The sequence below is a fragment of the Mastigoproctus giganteus genome, chromosome 9, assembly GCF_048544385.1.
Source record: "Mastigoproctus giganteus isolate SK-2022 chromosome 9, ASM4854438v1, whole genome shotgun sequence".
NCBI classification, from domain to species: Eukaryota; Metazoa; Arthropoda; class Arachnida; order Uropygi; family Thelyphonidae; genus Mastigoproctus; species Mastigoproctus giganteus.
This window is the reverse complement of record NC_143583.1, coordinates 44,784,210-44,810,488: the sequence shown is the minus strand read 5'-3', so window position 1 is coordinate 44,810,488 and position 26,279 is coordinate 44,784,210. Positions and strand designations below refer to the sequence as shown.

At 38.3% G+C, this 26,279-nt stretch overlaps 1 protein-coding gene across 1 annotated transcript in view; it reads left to right on the top strand.

Moving 5' to 3' along the window:
* LOC150080194 (protein Aster-B-like) overlaps positions 1 to 26,279 on the top strand; it is a gene marked incomplete in the record, with an annotated part of 482,184 nt that overhangs the window by 426,165 nt on the left and 29,740 nt on the right. The window contains 1 exon segment of the mRNA XM_090380640.1: positions 15,756 to 15,876. Within this exon segment, the coding sequence (XP_090236766.1) occupies positions 15,756 to 15,876 (121 nt within the window).

Here is a 26,279-nt window from a genome sequence, read left to right as displayed (position 1 = left end):
GCACACTGTGATCACTGCCACCTAGTGGTTCATTTACCTGCAGATTCTTAATGCATGAAGAATCACTGCTGATAATCAAATCAAGAGTATTCCTCCTCTAGTTGCCTCCCGAACATGCTGATGTAGAAAACAATCATCCAATAAATCCACAAAAGCCTTGCTAGTGTGTGACCAGCCCCCAAATTCCAGTCAATATCTGGGAAATTAAAATCCCCCATTATAAGACTCTCTGATTTACTGGCCCACTCTATTTTCCTGTACAGTTTCTTATTATACTCATCAGAGTCATTGGGCCTATAGCACACTCCTACTCTCAATTTTGATCTCCCAGTGCTTATGTCACACCAAACTGACTCGACGCTGAACTGTCCAGCGATGTCCACTGGCTTCACTTCCTTGGATTTTATCTATTTCTTAACTAACAGCATAACCCCTCCTTCCTTCCTATCCAGTCTTTCCTTTCTGTAGACGTTGTACTCCCCAAATTCCAGTTCTGCATTCCTTATATCTGCGTGACACCAAGTCTCTGATATCCCAACAATATCTGCCTTTGATGTTTTGAGCAATACCTCAAATTCATCAAATTTATTTACTAAACTCCTAGCATTGGTGTACACGCAAGTATACATGCACCTATTTCTATTCTTAGCTACCCTAACACAACCCATGTGTTTTCTTGTACCGCAATGACTCCCAGCAGTCTCTGAAATATCCTGAATCTTGTTTTTCAGGCTTCTGCTCATTCCAATAGAAGCAGTGGAAGAATCTCTTTTTACACTTCTGCCAGTGGCTACTGTTAATCTATTCGTCTTTGTATCCCCCCCAAGCTAGCAGTTTTCCGACCCACCTAACACTGCCTCGATAGCATCAGCAAATATTCTTGAACCCTTTCTATTTAAGTGTATCCCATACCTGTAGAAGCAGTCTCTCCTGTTAACAAGTCCTTTTTTTCAACATTGGCCCGTACTTGTGAGTAAATCTGCAGATTTCTTACTCTTAATGTGATTAGTTCCAACGTGTACAACAACATCACCCTTTGTGCCTCTTTACAAAGAAATAAGCAGAACAATGTGTAGTTGTGTAGAAAGAAAGGCAAAAATAGATATAATATTTAAATGAAAGGTGATAGTGCCCAGTGCTGTTTTGTTAATAAATATGTTCCAGAATCTAACCTATCCAGTCACTTTCCATTTATCTTATAATTTGAACCAGTATATGTGGTATAAATGTGGTATAACCAGTATAAATGGTTCCAAAGGAACTAGTTGTTGTCAGTGACTCTATTGTCAGGGAAACGGGGAACATATTGCGCAAAAAGGATAGATGGAACAGGACTAGGGTATGTCTGCCAGGGGCAAAGGTTGATGACATTGTAGTGCAGATATCATGTTTTAAGGGAACAAAGGAGGTTAGGCTGGCGAAGTCAGATTATGAGAAATCATTGCCAAAGGATGCAAAGAGTTCTTTACTTATGTAAACTCTAGAAGGAAAAGGCTGAATCAGATCGACCACTTAACATAGATGGGTTGACTATTGGTGATCATGCTCAGGTAGCTGATAAACCGAATGAGTATTTTGCATCTACATTCACACATGAAGAGTTATTAAATGAGGGGAGTGCCAGAAGTTTATCAAACTCTAAGAGGGAGCTAAGTGATTTTGTAATAACTGAGAGCAAAGTGGAGGAGAAATTGTTGGAAGTTAAGCATAAAAAAAGGCACCTGGAAAAGACTGGATCTGTCCAGTTCTATTAAAGGAGGCAGCAAAGAAAGTAAGCAAGATCTTAGCCGTAATTATGAGAGCTTCCTTTGGACTCGGGGGAGGTCCTCGTGGACTGAAGGTGTGCAAATGTGTCACCAATTCACAAAGCAGGTTCAAAAGGTGACACAAGTAACTATAGACCTATTAGTTTAACTTGTATTCCCGGGAAAATAATGGAATCACTGGTTAAAGAATCATTGCAGGATCATCTAGACAAGACAAAGTGTGGGTTTGTTAAACGGAAGTCTTGTCTGACCAATTTGATTAGATACTATGATGTTGTCACAAAGGAACTGAATGCCAAAAATAATTTTGATATCATATACTTGGATTGTGGGCCTCCCTAGCCGAATGGTCAGGAGCAGGAGTGCAGTAGCAGACGCTCCTTGAGTAGACAAGGGTTTAACCTCCTGACTGCTAAATACGGTCAATCTCCAACCCGCACTGGTGCAGCGTGGCAGATTATGGTCAATCTCCCTCCCAATTGTTGAGGAGGCTTCCATTGTGCAGTTGGTTGATAATGGCTGAAGTTTACCTTTTTTACCTTTATACTTGGATTTCAGCACAGCATTTGATACTGTTGCACATGGAAAACTGCTGTACAAATTGGAGAGGTATGGTATTGTGGTTAAGTTGCTACAATGGATAAAGGGATGGTTGAGTGGGAGATGATGAGAGAGAGTGGTAATCAAGGGACACTGCTCTTCTTGGGCAAATGTTATTAGTGAAGTTCCCCAGGGTTTGGTGTTGGGCCCATTGATCAATGATATTGATGAAGGTATATTAGGTTTAATGTCCAAGTTTTCAGTGAAACAAAGGTTGGCGGGGTTGTTAATGACAGTGAACACAGTATGCTACTCCAACTGGATCTAGATAAGTTGGGCAAATGGGCTGAGAATTGGCAACTGAAGTTTAATATTAACAAATATAAAATATTGCACATGGGTAGCAATAACCGAAGAGAAACATATCAACTGTGTGGTACTACACTGCATCTAAATTATCAAAGATTACGAGAAATCTTTGGCAAAGAATGCAATGAAATAGGCCTCTTTAGTTATGTAAGCTCTAGAACAGGGGTCAGCAGCCTTTTTTTTTTTTTTTGGTGAAGAGCCATTTTTTATCTAATCTAAAAAAATAAGAGAATCCGAAGAGAATCTGAAGCTGGGGGGGGGGGTTAAGAAATGGAATGGAATGGGAAGGTGTTTTATTAAAAATATATATACAGTCGATTCCGGTTATTTGGGACACACCGGAACTTGTACATTTTTGCCTGATTAAGTGGCTGCCCCCTAATACAGAGGATGTGGAAAGGTCAGGGAATGACCACCGCATATTCGCGGAGCAATATGGCCTTAGTTGCTAATGCTCCTAAAAACTAAATAACAAACAAATAGCAGCTGCCCCAGTTATCCGAAGTTTCACATAAATAGTTAAAAATACAATGGATTTTTTTTTAGAACCTGCTTTACAATTGGTTCGCTGTACAATCAAATCACGTTACAATGGACTCACCATAGTAAAGTACTGTTCAGTATACGATGTGTAGTAAGCAGTAGTCATTGTAATCACATTTTTGAATTGAATTTTAATTCTATTAAGCAGCGATTCTAATTAGCAAAAATAGGAGGAATATTATCCACAGGCTATAAAAGTAAAGATATAATAAGCACAAATTTACCCTTTATTACCTTAACAATTAAAAAATTAAAAGATATGTGAAAATCGGAATAATTAATATGTACTGTAATATGTACATACTAACTAGTTGACATTTCTGTTCACTGCCATTTGTGGGTGGGGGTTAAAATTTAAAACAGTAAAAAGATAAGCAATTAATAACAAAGAACATGGCACACACAAATTGCAAGTAACACGATACGCACAAGTGAGAACAGAGTAACAAGTTCCCAAGCTTTAAAAATAGGAATGAAGAGAAGATTACGAAAATAAATTTTTTTAAATGATTGAAGATTCCATGGAAGTGTAAACACATTTCACCATAATAACCCTCAGAATTAGGTGCCTCCGTAGCCAGGTGGGCAGGAGCAGCAGTGTGTAGCACACGCTTCTTGATTAGACCGGGGTTCAAGCCCACGACCACCAAATACAGAGGATGCGATAAGGTCAGGGAATGACCACCGCATATCCCCGGAGCAATATGGCCTTAGTTGCTAATGCTCCTAAAAACCAAATAACAATAAACAAACCCACAGAATTCCATTTGTCGGTATTATCACAAATTCAATAAGATCAAGTTTACTATCCTTTTATGATAAATTGCACTAACAGAAAAGCACAATAAACAGGTGACTGCTAATTGTTTTATGGTTGTGACCTCCAGAAATCCGACCGTTATGCCATTATTTTCATCTTTAAAGGTGCTGGGAGACTCTCATTGTTCGGTTGATTTCTTGATTTATTTTTAATATAGTTCGTGTTCGAAAATATTTGCCCACAGAAATACGCCGAACAAAAAACTGAGAGAAGTCCAATTGCATATATTTTCAAATTTATATACTTGTCTGATAAGCTACTCCACGCATTGAACACAATTTGGTCTTGCTTTTTCAACTCATCTGTCATCATCCATTTGTGTAGAATTGCAAGAGCAGCACTTTGCCTTTCCAAATCCTCAATTTAAGTTTTAAGGCATTTTAGTCTCGCACTCCACATGTTCTTAGTTTTTAAGTCCTCTAACTCCATTTTAAATTGTGCTTCATGTGGGCTAAAATTTAAAGAGCTGCAGTTACATGTTCAAAGAGCTGCGTGTGGCTCGCAAGCCGCAGGTTGCTGACCCCTGCTCTACAAGAAAGGGAATAAATCAGATTGGTCTACTTAATATCGATGGTTTGGCTGTTGATGATACTGCTCAGGTAGCAGACAAATTGAATGAGTATTGTGCATCTACATTCACATATGAGGGATTCTATATTGAATTAGAGGCCAGACGTTTATCAAACTCTAACAGGAAGCTAAATGATTGTGTAATAACTGAGTCCAAAATGGAGGAGAAATTGTGAAGTTAAACCTAAGAAAAGCACCTGGAATGGATGGGATATTAAAGGAGGCAGCAAAGGCAGAAAGCAAACGCTTAGCCATAATTATCAGAGCATCCTTGGATTCAGGGGAGGTCTCCACAGATTGGAGATGTGCAAATGTATCCCGAATTCGCAAAGTGGTGTTGAGGGATGACACTAGTAATTACAGACCTATTAGCATTAGTAGAGGCATATGATGCAAGAAAGCAAGCTTATACAGCATCAGCCAAAAAAAAAAAAAAAAAAAAAAAAAAAAAAGAAAAAAAGAAAAAAACGCTCCCATTTCACCCCTCCAAACACCTGTCCATTCCAAATACCTGTCCAGCTCAGCTTTAAATTTATTTAGGCTATCAACTTCCACAACAAAGGATGGAAGTTTGTTCCACCAACCAATTACCTGCTGGCTGAAGGCAAACTTCTGCATATCTATCCTACATCTGTCTTTCCTCAATTTGAATTTATGGCCCTCTCAGGTTATTATTCTGAGCAAGAGAAAGAATCCCATCAGCATTGAGCATGCGCAAACCATTCAAGGCTTTATACACCTCAATCAGATCACCTCGCAGGTGCCTAGTCTACAGACACTGAAATTTGCAAAACTTAAGCCAGTGGTTTTCAAATGGGGTGCTGCAGCACCTTAGGGTGCCGAAACAACATTCCAGGGGTGCCACGTAATTTGGGTTTAAGCTACTTAAACTTATTATTATTATTTTTTAAAATTTATATATTCATTTCATTATAAAAAGGCATACAGTATCTTTTTAATTTTGTGGTGATCTAAAATTGATGTTGACTTAGTACCTCTATATAAAGAATAAAATTATTATATACTATATATATATATATAATTTGTATTATGAAATGTAATTTTATAATTATATTATTGTAATAACTATCATATAACATATATATTTTTAATATTATATAGATATATATATATACAGAGAGAGAATCGGATCTAACAGGCAGAAAATTGAGTAGGGGTGCCCCAAAAAAAAAGATAAATGACTTTGGGCTGCTGTTATTAAAAAAAGGTTGAAAACCACTGAGTTAAGCCTTTCTTCGTAAGAGCAACCCTTTGTTCTGTTCACTAATCTTATTGCCCTTCTCTGTACTCGTTCCAACAGCTCTACATCCATCTTAAAATGAGTCCTCCAGACCTGTATACAGTACTCAAGGTGTGGCCTGACCATTTACCTCCTTTTCCCTGCTAGAAAAATTCCTGTATATCATTGACAAGACACCATGAGCTACGCTTGCAGACTGTCTGCACTGCTCAGAAAACTTCATATATGCCTAGACAATTACTCCCAGGTCCTTTTCACTCTCTACATCAGTCAGTGTAGTACCACACAGTTGATACGTTACTCTGGGGTTACTGCTTCCCATATGTAGTATTTTACATTTGTCAATGTTAAACTTCATTTTCCACCTCTCAGCCCATCTGCTCAACTTTTCTAGATCCTGTTGCAGCTGTGTACTGTCATTAGTGTCCTTAACAACCCTGCCAACCTTTGTATTACATTAAGCTTTATATTACATCATCAATATCATTTATAAATACAGAAAACAACAATGGACCCAACACTAAACCCTGAGGAACTCCACTAATAACATTAGTTCATGATGAGCAGTGTCCATTGATTACCACTCTCTGTCTTCTCCCACTCAACCATCCCTTTATCCATAGCAGCAATTTGCCTTCAATGCCACACTGCTCCAATTTGTGTAGCAGTCTTCCATGTGCAACAGTATCAAAAGCCTATCTAAGATCCAAATATATGATATCAAAGCCATTCCCTGCATCCAGTTCCTTTGTGACCACATCATAGTATCCAATCAAATTGGCCAGGCAAGACTTTCCCTTAACAAAACCATGCTTTGTCCGAGCTATAACTGAAGTCTTGTCTAGATGATCCTGCAGTGCCTCCATTAATTTTCCTGGAACAGAAGTTAAACTAACAGGTCTATAATTACTTGTTGCTCTATGATCCTTTGTGAATTGAGGTCACATTTGCACATCTCCAGTCCATGGGTACCTCCCCTGAGTCCAAGGAAGCTCTCATAATTATGGCTAAGGGTTTGCTTACTTCCTTTGCTGCCTCCTTTAATATAACTGGATAGATTCCATCCACCCCAGGTGCCTTTTTTATGTTTATCTTCAACAATTTCTCCTCCACTTTCCTCTCAGTTATTACAAAATCATCTAGCTCACTGCCAGAGTTTATCTCACTTTTGGCATTCCCCTCTCTGAATAACTCATGTGTGAATGTAGTCATTTAGTTTGTTAGTCACCTGAGCAGAACCACTGGATATTGAACCATCAATATCCAATGGACCAATCTGATTCATCAATTTCCTTCTGGAGTTGACATAGGTAAAGAACTCTTTGTTGTTTTTCTTTGCACCCTTTGCCAAAGGTTTCTCATAATATGCCTTTGCTTGCCTAATCTCCTTTGTGACTTGGTTACAGACCAGCGTATATCTATCATAGGCTTCCATACCACCCATTAATTTATATGTATCTCATGCATTTTTCTTCTCTGCTATATGTCTCATTAGTTCATCTGACATCCATTTAGGCCAAACCTTGAACAATATTTCTTAGTTGGGATGTAAAGCCTAATAGCTTCCAAGATAAATCCTTTGAATGCTTCCCATTTTGAATTTGCTGTTGGTAACCTCATCAGTTGGTCCCACTGTATAGAATTTAAATACTGTCTCAGACCACCATTGTTACCTTTATGAAAGCAAAAACCCTTCTCTTTACCCCTAATGGTAGTTACCTCTTTGAGTAAATCCCACTTCAGCACACTGTGATCACTGCCACTTAGTGGTTCCTTTATCTGCAGATTAGTATTAGTATTAGTAACGGCCACATGGTGCAAGAAAGCCTATGGCTTATGCTGCACCAGCCAAAAAAAAACCGAACAAAACAATGATAAAAACAAAAAAAATAAAAATAAATAAATAATAATAATTAATAAATAAAAAAATAAATAAAAAGGAAATTAAACCTATCATCCTATGCGCTTCCCTTACCCGAAAGTACTATCCAGATGACCTTTGAATTTCCCCGAACTGTCGGCCTCTACCACCCATAGGCAACTTATTCCAGTAATTTTTAACTCGCTGGCTAAAATAAAACTTCCTGCAGTCCAATCTAAACATTTCTCCCCGTAACTTGAATTTATGTCCCCTAGTTCTAGCATCATTTATAATCTTGAAAATTTTGTCCTCATTCATTTTACTGATGCCTCTCAGAGCCTTAAACACCTCAATCAAATCTCCTCTAAGGTGTCTAGTTTCCAAACTCTGCAACCCACATATTCGAAGTCTTTCTTCATAAGGACGCCCTTTTGCCGATCTCACCAGGCGAGTTACCCTTCTTTGCACCCTTTCAAGAAGCTCGATGTCTTTCTTTAGGTGCAGTCTCCATACTTGAACACAGTATTCCAAGTGTGGTCTAACATAAGCCTTATATAATGGCATTATCACGTCCCTATCTCTACTTGCAAAAGTTCAATAGATCATTGATAGGACACCATGGCCTTCCTTGCAACCTGTTTACAATGCTCAGAGAATTTCATGTCTGACCGTATTGTAACACCCAAGTCCCTTTCCTCCAGTACTGGGTTTAGTTGAACTCCACCAAGTGAATAAGTTTTTTTGGGATTACTGTTTCCCAGGTGTAATACCTTACACTTTGTTGGATTAAAGCACAGCTGCCATTTTTCTGACCATTCCTGAAGTCTATCTAGGTCTCTCTGAAGAAGCTCAGCTTGACAGTGATCATTAACTACTCTACCAATTTTAACATCATCTGCAAATTTAGACATCACGCCCTCTATCCCTTCATCAATGTCGTTTATGAAAATTAAAAACAACAGTGGTCCTAATACTGATCCTTGGGGAACCCCACTTCTTACATCAACCCAATCTGAGGAATAGCCATTTATCACAACCCTCTGCCTCCTGCCCTGAAGCCATCCTTCTATCCCTCTAAGGATTTTCCCAGTGATTCCAACCTGTTCCAGCTTATAAAGCAACCGCTCATGTGGGACTGAGTCAAAATCTTTGCTGAAATCTAAATAAACAATGTTGAAATTATTCCCTAAATCCAGCTCGTGAGTGACCCTTTCGAAATAGCGAACCAGATTTGTTAAACATGATTTTCCCTTTACAAAACCATGCTGAGTGAATTTCAATTCGATCCAAATGATCCTGAATTCCACCCTTGATCATTGCCTCCATGATTTTCCCTACTACTGAAGTCAGACTGACAGGTCGATAATTTCCAACTTCACTTTTAGAGCCACCCTTATGTATGGGAGATACATTTGCACTTTTCCAATCCAAGGGAATCTCCCCAGAGTCTAGTGATGCTCGCATAATTAGCCTCAATGGTTCAATGCACTTGCTTGCCGCCTCTCTTAAGATTATAGAGTATATTCCATCAACTCCAAGAGCCTTACTGGTCTGTAGGCTGGAAAGTTTTTTCATTAAATAATCTTGCGAAATTTCAATATCATTAATTACATATTTTTTAACTTCGCTCCCACAATTTCCCATTGCCACAAAAGGCTTTTAATTTGTAAATATCAATGCAAAATAACTGTTGAGTTCATCTGCAACGGCAGCTGGTGTATTTATTACTATCCCCTTTCCCTTATGTAAAGGTCCGATCTGGTTTGTCCTGCTCTTCTTGGCATTTATATATGTGAAGAATTCTTTATCTCCCCTCTTTGCTCTGTTTGCTAGTGATTTCTCATAAACTTCCTTTGCCTGTCGAACCTTTTCTGTGGCTCTATTACACATCACCTTGTAGCTGTTATAGGCTTCAGTACTTTTTATTGCTCTGTAACCTTTCCATGCTAATTTTTCTGCTCAATTAATGTGGCAACTTCACTATTCATCCAACTTGGAATCCTTCTCGTGGAGTATTTTTTTAATGGTATATACTCATTCAAGGCATCTGTGATTAATGTTTTAAAAGCGTACCACAGTTCAATTGTATTCATTCTCTGCGCGATATCTACCCAGTTAATAGAGGCCATGTAGTACCTTAAGGCATCGTAATTTCCTTTTCTGAAATTAAAACCGATTCCCTTGCCTTTTACTTCTGCTACCTCTCTCGTCATCATCCACCGTAGAACTCCGTGATCACTTCCTGCTACTGGTTCCTCTACTGTGAGCCCTGTTATGTCATCTGATTCATGTGTGATGATGAGGTCTAGGATATTCTTTTCTCTAGTACTTTCCCTGACATGTTGATACAAATAACAGTCATCTAGTTGATTTAAAAATTTTGTTCCCCATGTCGAGTTTCCTTCCCATCAATTAGAGGCAAATTGAAATCACCCATAATAAGGCATTGACGCTTACCTGCCCATTCCATTTGCATGTAGAGGCTTTTGTCATAATCTTCACAATCACCTGGTCTGTAGATTACTCCTACTCGCATTATACCTTTGTTTCCAACTATCTCACACCATACAGACTCTATACTAGCATGTGAAATGTCTGAATCTGGGAAAGCTATCATCGCACTCAGGCTGCTTCTGATAAGAAGCATTGCCCCACCACCCCTTCTATCTACCCTATCCTTTCTAAATACATTATACAAGCCATACTGAAACTCATCATCCCCAATTTCCGGGTGGCACCACATCTCTGTAAGCCCTATTATGTCCGCGTTACTTGTTTTAACCAGCAGTTCGAATTCGCTCATTTTATTGACAACACTTCTAACGTTACTGTATAAACAATTAAGATTTACTGTTCTTGTATATTTAACAACCCTAACACAACCCTTGAAGTTTTTAGGCTCTCTTCCCTGATATTAGCTACCCGCTCACGTGAAACGTCTTTGCCCCCAGAACATCTAGATAATACGTCCAGTTGGGGTAACAGATAAGAACTCTTAAGGTATGTGCAAGAGTTACATTGACCAATATTATCAGATAAACGCGTGTCAGTATTACCCACATCCCCCCTAACTAGCAGTTTCCCTGAACCTTTAAGGTATCCTCAATAATACTGGCAAAAACTTTTGCACCACCTTTGTTTAAGTGTATCCCATCTCTACAAAACAAATTCCTTCTACCTACAAGTGTGGGCCATGCTGACAGAAATTTACCCCCTAAAGCCTTGCAGATTCCTTCAAGTCTTGAGTTAATCCACAAGGCTCTTAACATATAATCCCTCCTATCGTGTCTGGGCAGAATTGCAGACACATAGACATTATGGCCTAGCTCGCGACATTTCCTCAGCATGGTCCTGTATTTTTCCAACAAATCGTCAGATCGTGTACGTTTAATATCATTTGTCCCCACATGAATAATAATATTTTCTTTACCCCCTTGTTAATGCATGAAGAATCACTACTGATAATCAGATTAAGAGTATTACTCCCTCTAATTGCCTCCTGAACATTCTGATGTAGAATACAATCATCCAATAAATCCACAAAAGCCTTTCTAGTGTGTGAGTAACCCACAAATTCTAGTCAATATCTGGGAAATTAAAATCCCTAATTAGTTTAACTTCTGTTCTGGGAAGAATAATGGAGTCAATTTAATTTAATTGTAAGCCAAAACACACACACACATACACACACCATTTTCATTTCACTCATCCACCTGCTCGAAATGTTTGTCTACTTCTGCCTTGAATCTGTTTAAGTTATCCACTTCTACAATGACAGATGGAAGCTTGTTCCAACAATCAACCACCTGTTGGCTAAAGGCAAACTTCCGCATATCTATCCTATAACTGTCTTTCTTCAATTTGAATTTATGCTCTCTCAGGCGATTATTCTGAGCAAGAGGAAGAATCCCATCAGAATTGAGCATGCTCAAACCATTCAAGGCTTTATACACCTCAGTTAGATCACCTCGCAGGTGCCTAGTCTCAAGACACTGTAATTTCAAAATTTAAACCTTTCTTTAAGCGCAACCCTTTGTAACTAGTTAAAGGAGAATTGCAGGATAATCTAGACAATACTGCAGTTATAGTTCAGACACAGCATGAATCTGTTAAGGGGAAGTGTTGTCTGACCAGTTTGATTGGATACTATGATGTGGTTACAAAGGAACTGGATGCAAAAAAGCAATTTGATATCATATACTTGAATTTTAAGAGACTGTTGCAAATGGAAGACTGCTATACAAATTGGAGCAGTATGGCATTAAGGACAAGTTGCTGCTATGGATAATGTGATGGTTAAGTGGGAGAAGACAGAGAGTGGTAATAAATGGACATTGCTCTTTGTGGACTAACGTTATTATTGGAGTCTCCCAGGATTCGGTGCTAGGCCCATTTTTGTTTTCTATATTTTTTTCAATTATATTGATGAAGGTATATCAGGCTTAATGTCCAACTTTGCTGATGATAGTGAGGTTGGCAGGGTTGTTAATGATAGTGCACTACAGCAGCAGGTTCTAGAAAAGTTGGACAGATTGCCGAGACTTACAATTGAAGTTTAACATTGATAAATTCAAAATACTTCATATTTTGAATTTATCCCAGAGTAACATACTAACTCCAGAGTAACATACTAACTGTGCGGTACTACACTCAGGGTAATGGAGAATGAAAAGGGGGTAATTATGCAGTCACATATGAAGTTTTCTGAGCATTGTAGACAAGCTGCTAGAGCAGCTCATGGGGTCTTATCAATGATATACAGGAATTTTGCTTGCAGGGATAAGGGGTGATTATCCCTTTATTTAAGACAATGGTCAAGCCACTCCTCGAGTACTGTGTACAGATCTGGTGGCCTCAGTTTAGGAAGGATGTAGAGCTGCTGGAATGAGTGCAGAGAATGGCAATGTGATTGGTGTGAGGGGAACAGAGGCTGCTCTTAGAATGAAAGTTTTTTGTTCTGTAAATTGTAGCATCTGGAGACAAGGCACCTGCAAGGTGATCTAATTGAGGTGCATAAGGCCTTAAATGGTTTCTGCAAGCTCATTGCTGATGGAATTCTTCCTCTTGCTTAGGTTACACACCTTAGGGGATATAAATTCAAATTGAGGAAAGACAGTTGTAGAACAGATGTATGGAAATTTGCCTTTAGCCAGTGGGTTGGTGATTGTTGGAACAAACTTCATCTGCCCTTTTAGAAGTTGATATCTTAAATAAATTCAAGGAAAAACTGGACAGACGTTTGGAGCAAATGGATGAGTGAAATGGGTAAGATTTTTTTTTTTTTTTTTTTGGCTGATTGAAAACTTTCACACATCTATCCTGCAATCGCCCTTCCTAAACTTGAATTTATGCCCTCTCAAGTGTGTGTAGTCTCAGCAAGTGGAAGAATACCATTAACATTGAGCTTGATACATTCAAGGCTTTAAACACCTCAATCAGATTTCCACACAAGTGCCTAGTCTCAAGATGCTGCACTTTGCAGAACTGAAGCCTTTCTAGGTCACAACCTTTTGTTTCCTTCACCAGTTTGGTTGCCCTTCTCTGCACCTGTTCTCTGAGCAGTGCAAACAGGATGGTGGGACAGTTTGAGGTTTTGTCAATGATATACAGGAATTTTGCCCATCCCTGCTGTACAATGATATACAACAGGGATAGGCAGCTGATTATCCCATTGTTAGGCCACATCTTGAGTACAGCATACCAGTCCGGAGGCCTCATTTTACGAAGCATGAATGTTTTGGAACAGGTGCAGTGAAGAGCAAAAGGATGCTCTTATTACCAAGGAAGGCTTCAATTGCCACATCTGAAGACTAGTCACCTGTGAGAAGATCTGAATCTGATTGAGATATTTAAGACCTTGAATGGATTGAGTAAGCTCAGTGTGTGTAGTCTGAGCAAGAATCCTTTCTCTTGCTTAGACTACACACACACACACATGAGGGGGCATAAATTCAAATTGAGGAAGGATGGTTGAAGGTCTGATATGCAACATTTGCCTTCAGAAAGAGAGTGGGTGTTATTGGAAGAAACTTCTATCTGGTGTTGTTGAAGTGGGTAGTTTAAATAATTTCAAGGAAGAACTAGACAAACTATTAGAGGAGATCGACAGGTGATCTGGGAAGTGTTGTTGTTTTTTTTTTTTCGTTGATGCTGCATAAGTTTGCTTTCTTGCAGCATTAGCATTAGTAGAGGCATACAATGCAAGAAAGCAAGCTTATGCAGCATCAGCCAAAAAAAAAAGCCTTCCCATTTCACCCCTCCATTCGATCCAAATGCCTGTCCAGCTCAGCCTTAAATGTATTTAGGTTATTAGCTTCCACAACAAGAGATGGAAGCCTGTTCCACCAATCAACTACTCGCTGGCTAAAGGCAAATTTCCACACATCTATTCTACAACTGCCGATAGTGGCATTGTAGAATAGATGTGCCACTACTACTGATATCTTGTATTAACTAGGTGTTGAGGTGATTATTTTTTCAATACACAACTTATGTGCGCCTCCATAGCCAGGTGGGAAGGAGCAGCAGTGCGTAGCACAATCTTCTTGATTAGACCAGGGTTCGAGCCCGTCACCACCAAATATGAAGGATGCAGAAAGGTCAGGAAATGACCACTGCATATTCCCCGAGCAATATGGCCTTAGTTGCTAATGCTCCTAAAAAACCAAACAAACAACTTATGCAAACTCATATGTTGTAAAAGTGCATTTTTTTTAATTCACTAAGTTTCAAACCATGTATCATTTCCTACCTTATACACACACACACACACACACCTATGTAAAGACGAAATTTCATTGATTATAGTGCATTGTTTTCAAATTTGAAATTTTTTCTGGATGAGTTTACAGTATTTTTCTCACTCAGTAACAGTTCTATCCATTTCTTTATGAGAACCTTCCAGAAATTATGAAAGAAGAAAGAAATGAGTTATAGTGGGTCTTGGTTAGAACTGATAAGTGCAAAAAGAAACAAAATATAACAGATCTCATGTAATGCTTGGTGTTTTAACATTTTCTAATAGGAATGCTGAGTGTGAGAAGATATTCAGCAAGGTAAATAAAAACAAACTTAGTTTGTATCCTGTAAGAATAAGCTATGACTTTTCTTGGGCTATTTTCAAGGTTCTTAAATTCACAGTGTTTAATGAATCTGTAAGGGCTGAAGAAGGCTGAGCTATACAACTGAATGTTTACTATAATATAATGTAAATTAAATATTTTAAATTTATCCTGCTTAAACATAAAAGAAATATATTTTCTCATAGTCTTCTATGAGAGTTTATTTAGCATGATGTTTTACTACCTACCACTCACTTGGATAGGTTTGGGTTTAATTCCTTAATTTCCAGATGTTGCAATTTTCAGAACAGAAGTCTTTCTTGATAAGGGTACCCTTTTGTTCCCCTAACTAATCTCATTACACTTCTCTGCACCTGTCCCAACAGATCCACATCCTTCCTGAAATGAGGCTTCAGACCTGTATACAGTATTCAAGATGTGGCCATATCTGATTGCACAATTACCTGCAGGTCTTTTTTGTTCTCTACTACCTTGAACGTAGTACCACATAGTTGATATGTTATTTTGGGATTGTTATCCATATGCAGTACCTTATATTTGTCAATGTTAAACTTCAAGAGCATGAATTATAAAATTGTAATTATAAGAGTACAAGAGTAAAATACAAGAGTAAAATTTACTCTAGTAAATTTTAATTATAATTTACAAGGGCATGAATTATAATAATTGAAATTATAATTCATGCTGTTGAAGAGCATGAATTATAATTTCAGTTTTTAAACTTTTCCACTTGTGTTTATTTTCTGAATGTCAATATCATCATTACAGACCATGTGTTAACAGAAATTCTGTTAAGAAGCCTATTACGTAAGCTTCAGTGTAGGAGTAGTGGCACACACAAGCAGTATCAGTTTTGCACAAATGTACAAGTAGAAAGAGTTAAATCTATGATGTGCTCTTTGGTACAGTATAATCGTTTTTACTTTTTTTGTAATATTTTCAGTCAAACACCTTTAACACATCAAGACTTCATTAAGTTATTACGACATCAAGACACACTTCATCGTGCAGAAACCGAGAGGTGGAGAGATGCCCTTAATGAGGTTATAAAATTAATTCATTTGGTGAGTTTTGTAAGGTATTTTTTTTACATTCTTAAATTAAAGGCTATTAAGCCTAATGATAACTATTATTATTCTTAAAGTTGGATACTATCTAGTAATAACATTGTTATTATTCATTATTATTAAAGATAGACTAATGTCTTTTCAAAACGAATTTTAGCTCAGCAAACAAGATATTTTGCTCAGTTGCAACATTGTCAGATTGTAAAATCATTACATAGTACAGTTTAATTTTCAGAGGTAGTAAGCTGTTCCCCACTTCAAAATGTGATGTTATTTCCATATCTGAAACCTTGTGGCATGTCATAAGTAAACATCCTCTTCTTAAACACTGTTTATTATTAGCTTAGTTTATGGTTTCAGATACTGAAATAGTCCCAGGCCATAAGGCTGCCTCCACCAAATTTCATAATCAAGACAGTACTCTTGAACAGGAAGTGTATATATGATCTCAAATCTATCAAAATGAAAGATATATAGCAAGATTTGCCACTCCATGACACCTCCAAGTTCTACAGTTTAGGAATGTCTTTAAGTATCGTTTTTAAATACCAGGGAATACGAGAATGTCATTGTACCCAGAGGTTAGCCTGTGCGGACATTGCTCCTTAAAGCTCTTCAAACAGAGAAGTTTTTCCTGATTTATTTTCTGCTTTATTAGTTTAAATTGTCATATTAACTTATTTTCTAGAGTAGCTTTATATTCCTAGTTACGATACTTAGTTTAAAGTTTAACTTAGACAGAGATTTCGTAGATATTACTTAGTATCGGTAACGGTATCAAATCCACGTGTCACAAACCAAATTTTTTTTTAACCAAATTTAGTCGATTTATTAACCAACTGTTATATCAAATTATCATCTATAAGTAGATTATAGACCTAGTCAGGATCCTTAGTTTATTCTAAATTGAGATAGCGAGATTTGGAAGCTAATCAATACTTACGAGTCCGTAGAAATACCGTTCGTGATTCCCGCCATTTTTACACGATAGCATAAGCTTAGTGTCGTATAGTGCATAATATAATATTGTCAATTAATCAGTAAATCTATTAATCTTGATAAACTTTATTGTCAATTAAATTGTACTTTTAACTCTATATATATATATATATATATAACGACTTAATCGTAACAAATAATTAATACATAACTATAGTGGTACACGTGATACGGAAGTTGTATAAAGGGAACTCGTAGAAAACACTAGATACCGAAAAAAATATATATATAACATAACTGTTTTGGGATATAACTTAAGGATTTAATTTTTGTTTTGAATTTTATTGAATTAAATCGGAATCATGACTCTGACCAGAGCAGCAAAGCAAAAGGCTCAAGCTAATGGGAGTGCTGTGGTTCAGGGGAGAACTGAGGGGGGCAGTTGCCCTCTGAATCACAGTCTATTAAAATGCACTGTTTGCTTGATGTTTGCGGAGCAGTCGGGTACGGGACATGATACTGCCAAGGGGGATGTCTTTGTGTGTGCACGATGTAAGGAGTGCAAGGAAATCAGGCGACAACTCAGCGTTGTTATGGGCCTTTATGAGAGCTTGAAGGACAGGGTGGATGCCCTCGAAGGAAATAAATTGAGGGGCCCATCAAGCTCTCAGCTGCCCACATCAACGCCAGAGCTTGCACTTGGTCATCAGGCAACACAGAAGCAGCCCCCTAGGCAGAATGCGCTGGTCCCACAGGAACTAGTAGTTGTTGGTGACTCTATTGTCAGGGAAACGGGGAACATACTTTGTAAAAACGATAGGTGGAATAGGACCAGGGTATGTCTGCCAGGGGCAAAGGTTGATGACGTTGTAGAGCGGATATCATCTTTTAAGGGCACAAAAGGTGATATAGTTGTACACGTTGGCACTAATGATATTAAGAGTAGGAGACCGGCGGAATTACTTAGCAAGTACAGGTCACTGTTGAAAAAAAGCCGTGAATTAGGGTTGAACTTGAAAGTGTCTGCAATTCTGCCCAGACACGATAGGAGGGAGTATATGATGAGAGCCTTGTCGATCAATTCGGCCCTGGAGGGATTGTGCAAGGCTCAAGGGGTAGAATTTTTTTCAGCCTGGACTGTACTTGTTAACAGGAGAGATTGCTTCTACAGGGATGGGATACACTTAAATAGAAAGGGTGCAAGAATTTTTGCTGATGCTGTCGAGGCAGTGTTAGGTGGGTCGGAAAACTGCTAGTTGGGGGGGATACAAGGACTAATAGATTAACAGTAGCCACTGGCAGAGGTGGAAGTGATTCTTGCACTGCTTCTATTCAAATGAGCAGAAGTCTGAAAAACAAGATGCAGGATATTTCAGAGACTGCTGGTAGTCATTGCGGTACAAGTAAACACATGGGTTGTGTTAGGGTAGCTAAGAATAGAAACAGGTGCATGTATACCTGCGTGTACACCAATGCTAGGAGTTTGGTAAATAAATTTGATGAATTTGAGGTATTGCTCAAAACATCAAAGGCAGATATTGTTGGGATATCAGAGACGTGGTGTCACACAGATATAAGTAATGCGGAACTGGAATTTGGGGAATACAATGTGTATAGAAAGGATAGACAGGACAGGAGGGGAGGAGGGGTTATGCTATTAATTAAGAAACACAAAGTCCAAGGAAGTGAAGCCAGTCGACATCGATGGACAGGGCAGTGTCGAGTCAGTTTGGTGCGACATAAGCATAGGGAAATCAAAATTGAGAGTAGGAGTGTGCTATAGGCCTAATGACTCTGATGAGTATAATAAGATATTGTACAGGGAAATAGAGTGGGCCAGTAAATCTGAGAGTCTTATAATGGGGGACTTTAATTTCCCAGATATTGACTGGAATTTGTGGGTTGGTCACTCGCACACTAGCAAGGCTTTTGTGGATTTATTGGATGATTGTTTTCTACATCAGCATGTTCGTGAGGCAACAAGAGGGAGCAATACTCTTGATCTGATTATCAGTAGTGATTCTTCATGCATTAAGAACCTGCAGATAAATGAACCACTAGGTGGCAGTGATCACAGTGTGTTGAAGTGGGATTTACTCAAGGAGGTAACTACCATCAGAGGTAAAGGGAAGGGTTTTTGTTTTCGTAAAGGCGACTATGATGGTCTGAGACAGTATTTAAATTCTATACAGTGGGACCAACTGATGATGTTACCAACAGCAAACTCAAAATGGGAAGCATTCAAGGAACTAATCTTGGAGGCTACCAGGCTTTACATACCAACTAAGAAATATTGTTCAAGGTTTAGGCCTAAATGGTTGTCAGATGAGCTAATGAGACATGTGGCAGAGAAGAAAAATGCATGGGATACATACAAATTAATGGGTGACATGGAAGCCTATGATAGATATAAGTTGGTCTGTAACCAAGTCACAAAGGAGATTAGGCAGGCAAAGGCAGACTATGAAAAATCCTTGGCAAAGGATGCAAAGAAAAACAGAAAAGAGTTTTTTACATACTTGAACTCGAAAAGGAAAGGGATGAATCAGATTGGTCCACTGGATATTGATGGTTCAACAGTTGAGGATCCTGCTCAGATGGCTAACAATCTAAACGAGTATTTTGCATCTACATTCACGCATGAGGAGTTATTCAGGAAGGAGAATGATGTAGGTAAAGTAAACATTGGCAGTGAGCTGGATGATTTTGTAATAACTGAGAGGAAAGTGGAGGAGAGATTGTTGAGGATAAACATAAAAAAGGCACCTGGGGTGGATGGGATCTATCCAGTTATATTAAAGGAGGCAGCAAAGGAAGTATGCAAACCCCTAGCCATAATTATGAGAGCTTCTTTGGACTCAGGGGAGGTGCCCATAGACTGGAGATGTGCAAATGTAACCCCGAATTCACAAAGGAGGATCAAAGGCTGACACAAGTAATTATAGACCTGTTAGTTTAACTTCTGTTCCAGGTAAATTAATGGAGGCACTGGTTAAAGAAGCACTGCAGGATCATCTAGACAAGAATTCAGTATAGCTCAGACGCAGCATGGTTTTGTTAAGGGCAGGTCTTGCCTGACCAATTTGATTGGATACTATGATGTAGTCACAAAAGAACTGGATGCAGGGAATAACTTTGATATTATATATTTGGATCTTAGAAAGGCTTTTGATACTGTTGCACATGGAAGACTGCTGCACAAATTGGAGCAGTGTGGCATTGGAGGCAAATTGCTGCTATGGATAAGGGGATGGTTGAGTGGCAGAAGACAGAGAGTGGTAATCAATGGACACTGCTCAACGTGGACTAATGTTATTAGTGGAGTTCCTCAAGGTTCAGTGTTGGGTCCGTTGTTGTTTTCGGTGTTTATGAATGATATTGATGATGGGATATCAAGTTTAATGTCCAAGTTTGCAGATGATACAAAGGTTGGCAGGGTCGTTAAGGACAATACTGACGCTATGCTGCTGCAACAGGATCTGGAAAGGTTGAACAGATGGGCTGAGAGGTGGCAAATGAGGTTAACATCGACAAATGTAAAGTGCTGCATATGGGAAACAGTAACCCCAGAGCAACGTATCAACTCTGCGGTACTACACTGACAGTGGTGGAGAATGAAAATGACCTGGGGGTAATTGTGCAGGCAGATATGAAGTTCTCTGAGCAGTGCAGACGAGCTGCAAGAGTAGCGCATGGTGTCTTGTCAATGATATACAGGAATTTTTCTAGCAGGGATAAGGAGGTGATTATTCCCTTGTATAAGGCAATGGTAAGGCCACATCTTGAGTACTGTATACAGGTCTGGAGGCCTCATTTCAAGAAGGATGTAGAGCTGCTGGAACGGGTACAGAGAAGGGCAACAAGATTAGTAAATGGAACAAAGGGTTGCTCTTACGAAGAAAGGCTTAAGTTTTGCAAATTACAGAGTCTGGAGACTAGGCACCGGCGAGGTGATCTGATAGAGGTGTATAAGGCTTTGAATGGTTTGAGCATGCTCAATGCCAATGGGATTCTTCATCTTTCTCAGAATAATCACCTCAGAGGGCATAAATTCAAATTGAGGAAGGACGGATGTCGGATAGATGTGCGGAAATTTGCCTTTGGCCAGCGGGTGGTTGGTTGGTGGAACCGACTTCCATCACTTGTTGTTGAAGTTGATAGCCTAAACAAATTTAAAGCTCAACTGGACAGGTATTTCGAACGAACGGAGGGGTGAAATGGGAGTGGGTGTTTTTTTTTTTTTTTTTGGCTGATGCTGAATAAGCTTGCTTTCTTGCATCATATGCCTCTGCTAATGCTAATGCTAATGCTAATGCTAAATGCCATTTATAAATACCAAAGGCTAAGCAGCTTTGTATGGATGATTAACATACTGATGGATGTTCCTATCACCTTTTCAATCTGTTTTTGATATACAGGAACTCCCCAACGTATGTAATACTCGACTTACAGAATTCAACTTTACATAAGTTTTTGCTGGCCGGTGAAAACTTAAAAATCATGGAAACGTATATTTTGCATTCCCTATGAAAAAAATGGAGGTATCATGAAAATATCGTAATGTGAACCCAATAACACATTGTTTTGTTTTGTTGTAATTTGTTCCAAGTCCTTGGAAGTTGAAAATTTCGCTATATTATTAAGCTTTCTAAAAGGTCATATTTATAATGGAAATTGTACTACACTTTCATTGTTATCATATGTTCCCATTATAAGAATCACTTTTTGAACGCCTTTGTGATATTTTTCTAAAGCACATTTCTGGAGGTCACGACCATAAAACAACAAAAACAGTTTGCACTTTCCGGTTTATTGGGCTTTTGTGTTAGTGCATCTGATTATAAATGGGTAGTAAACTCTATCTTATTGCATTTGCGATAATTGCAATAAGATCGAGTTTACTTGATCTTATTGCAATTATCAATAACTGCAATTGTGTGGGTTTTACGCTATTATGGTGAAATGTGTTCCCCTTCACTGAAATCTTCAATCATATAAAAAACAAATTTTCAGAAACTTCTCTTCATTCCTATTTACCAGGAAATGGTGCCAGGAAAGCGGCCAATGGAAAGTGCATGTGCTGGTAGTTCTAGGAAATGAAACAAAATTGATTTAGAAATGAAAATGATTAAGTACAAAGCAGGACAAAGTTTGTCATCTATTGCAAGGGAATTAGGTCTCGCTGCTTCAACAGTGAATACTATTTTGAAGGACAGTCAGTGCATGTATAAAGAACATGTTAAAGGATCAATGCACTTAAGATAAACAGTGATCACAAAACAGCATTCAGGTGCTATATCGAAGTGGAACAGCTGTTAATAATATGGGTGGAAAATCAGATTCAGAAGTGAGTGTCCCTGAGTCTAATGACCATTCAAACAAAAGCAGGAAGTATTTATGAAGATATTAAGGATAAGTATGGCGAACCCTAACCCAGGTTCATGGTAAGCAACGGGTAGGTTAATAGGTTCAAGAATCGTGCTGGTTTCCACAACATTAAAGTCGCCAGTACCGATTCTGCAGCTGCAGAGAAATTTTGTGATGTGTTGGAAAAAATTATTGATGAAGGCGGCTATTCAACACAACAGATTTTTAACATTGATGAGACTGCTCTGTATTGGAAAAAAATGCTGGATCGAACATACTTTGGCAAAGAGGAAAATACAATGCCAGGTTTCAAGGTGTCAAAAGATAGTGCCACGCTCTTGCTTGGGGCTAATGCAGTGGGAGATTACAGATTAAAACCACTGCTTGTGTACCATTCTGGAAATCCTTGTGCATTTAAGGGCATCAATAAAGCCACCCTACCTGTGTATTTCCGATCGAACCAGAGAGCATGGATGGTGGTAGATGACTTTCATCACCTGGTTAAATACAGTCTGTCCTCGTATAGCACGATAGTTGCGTTCCTAGAAAACCTCGTGCAATGCAAAATCGTGCAATATAAACAACAAGCCCTATGGGAAAAGTGGGGTTAGGTGCCGACCACCCAAGATTTTAATCGTTATAAAATACTTACGTATTTTATAACGATTAAAATATGTAATAAAAATAATATTATATTATAATAAAGTATTTTTAGTATTTTTTAATACTAAAAAAGTATTTTATACGAATAAAATACGTATTTTATTCGTAAAAAATTTATTATATTAAATAAAATAGTCGTAATAAAATACTTACGTATTTTATAATACGTAATACGTAAGTCGTAATAAAATATTGCTAATGCTTTTGCTTCTATCGTAAGCAAACTTGCTTTTTGTTTGATTTTCTATCCAAAGAGATGACACCGTTCCATCTCTTCCAATTCTTTGTGTCTTAATCTAATGGATTTTAATTACACTGAGTTGTTCCCGCTATGAAAGTTGTTTTTATTTTCTCTGCATTCTTTGTAATTCTCGGCGTTGCCTCATTTAGGTCTGTAGCACGTGCAATATCACATGGTCTTTCATTTCGCTCAAAGCGTTTCACAATTTCATATTTTTTCTCTATCGACAGAAGCGGAATGGCCATAAGCCTTACGGGGGAAACCACGGTGGGCCGGAGGCCGGTGTGATTTTGGCCATAAACTGTAGTATGAGGCCACTATAAATTTTCCCGGGTAAGAATTTTTGAGCCAGTCCGCCTCTGTTTATCCATATTGCTTTTTTTTCTCTCTCTGAATCTGCAGTGTCTTCACCAGGACGCTTCCTTTTCACACCTTTTAAGTATTTTACTAATTTTTAGGGAATAAAGCACAATTACAAAACGAGGAGGCACGCTTGATACACATAAACAAAGCTGCGCGCGTGTAGCAACTGAATAAACAACACTGTAAAACCCGAGATACACTATTAACACCTCACATTTTACTAAAGCACATTTCTAGGGGTTACTACCATAAAACAATAAAAACATTTTCCAGTTGCGTTTCTACTAGTGGAATCTGTTATAAACTGGTAGTAAACTCGATCTAATTGCATTTGCGATTACAGTATATCGATAGCTGGAATTGGGTTGGTTTTTACGTTATTATGGTGAAATGTGTTTCCCCTTCACTGATATAAAACACATAAATACATTTTCAGAATCTCCTTCATTCCTATCGTGTTGCGTTCAGTTGGGGTGATTCCGCGTTCGACTGCCATTTCTTGTAAACACAAAGGCGAATCGTGTATAAGCGAATTCGGTTCGTGTTATATAAGATAACGTTCCCCTATTTATAAATCGTGTATGATCGAATTCGTGTAATGCAAACACGTGTTATACGAGGACCGACTGTACCACCACTTTGCTTATTGGAGGCTTGAAGTGGTGAAACCCATGTTTAGTCTCTAGAGCAAAGTTTCCGGCATCCCCCTCCGCCCATACTTCTCCTTCAACCCATGCACGGTACTAAGTACTATAGGTTTTGATACCTTTCGTGTTTGGGGTTTTCATAAAAAAAAAAAAAAAAAGTATCTCTCTTTGAGGATTGGTTTAAAGGCTGCTTCATTCCCAAGGTTGAAAAATATTGTAAAGACAACGACATTCCTTTCAAGATTTTGCTTCTATTAGAGAATGCTCCTGAACATCCTATGCATCTAGATAGTTAGTTAGTTATTTAGTTTTTGGGAGCATTAGCAACTAAGGCCATATTGCTCTGGGGATATGCAGTGGTCATTCCCTGACCTTTCCGCATCCTCCGTATTTGGTGGTCATGGGCTCAAACTCCGGTATAATCAAGAAGCGTGTGCTACGCACTGCTGCTCCTGCCCACCCAGCATCTAGATGATTTCAATTCAAGCATGAGAGTTGTATTTCTACTGCCAAACACAACTTCACTCGTCCAACCTATGGATCAGGGTGTTATTTCAAATTTAAAAGCATACTATATTTGCTCAACATTTGTTCAGGCATTGTCTGGAGTAGATGATGAGAAAAATTTTACATTACGAGACTTTTGGAAATCTTACAATATTTACCACACCATCTTAAACATTAATAAGGCCTGAGTGGAAATTATTAAAAGTTGTTTAAATGGCACATTGGAAGAAAATATGCCCACAGCATGTAAAAGGCTTCGAAGGATTTGAAAAAGACGAATCATATGAAGAGGTTACAGATAGGATTGTAAAGGTTGCAGAGCTACTTCAGTTGGAGGTTGATGCCAAAGACGTGGAGGAGTTAATAGAAGAAGAAGAGAAGGAATTATCTAACAAAGAACTTATTGACTTGCAGGCAGCGATAGTGAAAGAACTGACGAAGCTCAAGATGAACCAAATGTGGAGCCGAGACGCTTCAACACCAGAGAGATGGCAATGGCATTTCATGAAATTGCTTCGGTAATGGTGAGGTTTGAGAAGATGGATCCTGACAGGGATCCATCTTCTCAAACTTAAATGATTCTTAAAATTTAAAACAGAGGGGTGAATGATATGCTTGCTTGCTACAAAGAAATCTATGATGAAAAGAAAAAAGCCACCGTCAAGTCATCCATTGATATGTTTTTGCATAAAGTTGCGCAACCAACCCCTTCTAAATCTCCACAGCAGTATACTTATCAGCTGAAGAATTTGATTCTGGCAACAATGCTCACGAGGTAAAACTTACTGACGTTATGCCTGTGTCCTCTCTTTTTTTTAATTTTATAATTTTTAAATTTTTTAAGTTGCACACTTTTGTAATTTTTCTTCTGCATGAGATAAAAAATTGAATGAATACAATAAATAATTCTATTTTCATGTTCATCGAACATTTATTTTTTGATTCAATCAATTCAGCAAGCACAGTTGCGAGTGCTGCACAAGCATGGGAGAAATTCTGACTTATGTAGCGTTCCTCGGAACGCAACCCTTACATAAGTCAGGGAGTTCCTGTATTCTAAAGAAAACATGCATGAGTCACAAATAACCCTCTTTATGGTTTGATGTCCAAATCTTTTAAGAGGGCTATCGCCTATAATCTTGCATCTTTGAATAACATCTACATGGAAAAATTAGTGAAGTTTGAGGCGAGTTATAGTTGCATACACAGAAAAGGTACTGATTAGCATCCATCTACCATACCAGATTGAAAGTGTGAGTTCTGATCTATGACCCATACTTGCTTGTGACATACAACTGCTACTGCACAGATCCACATTTATATTGGTGTGCCTGAGCCAATATTCATGTACAAGAGACTTCTGACAAAGTACACCATTTGTGTAGGAGTGTACAGATCTTTTATTCATATAGTGCAGGGCTGTCCAACCTTAGGTAAACCGAGGGCCACATTAAAAAAAAAAAAAGATCAATCTGAGGGCCAAATCCAGAATAATAAATACAGTACAGGTATTAAAATATTTGGAGAGTCCTACCGTTAGGTTTAGCAAGCACTTCTAAAATTTCATAATAAAGAAAAGCCATGTTGCTTATAAAAGTTTTTATTGAAACAGTAGACAAGATACAATTGTTTATAATTATTATTTTATTTTAATGAGAGCTCTGCAGTTGTTA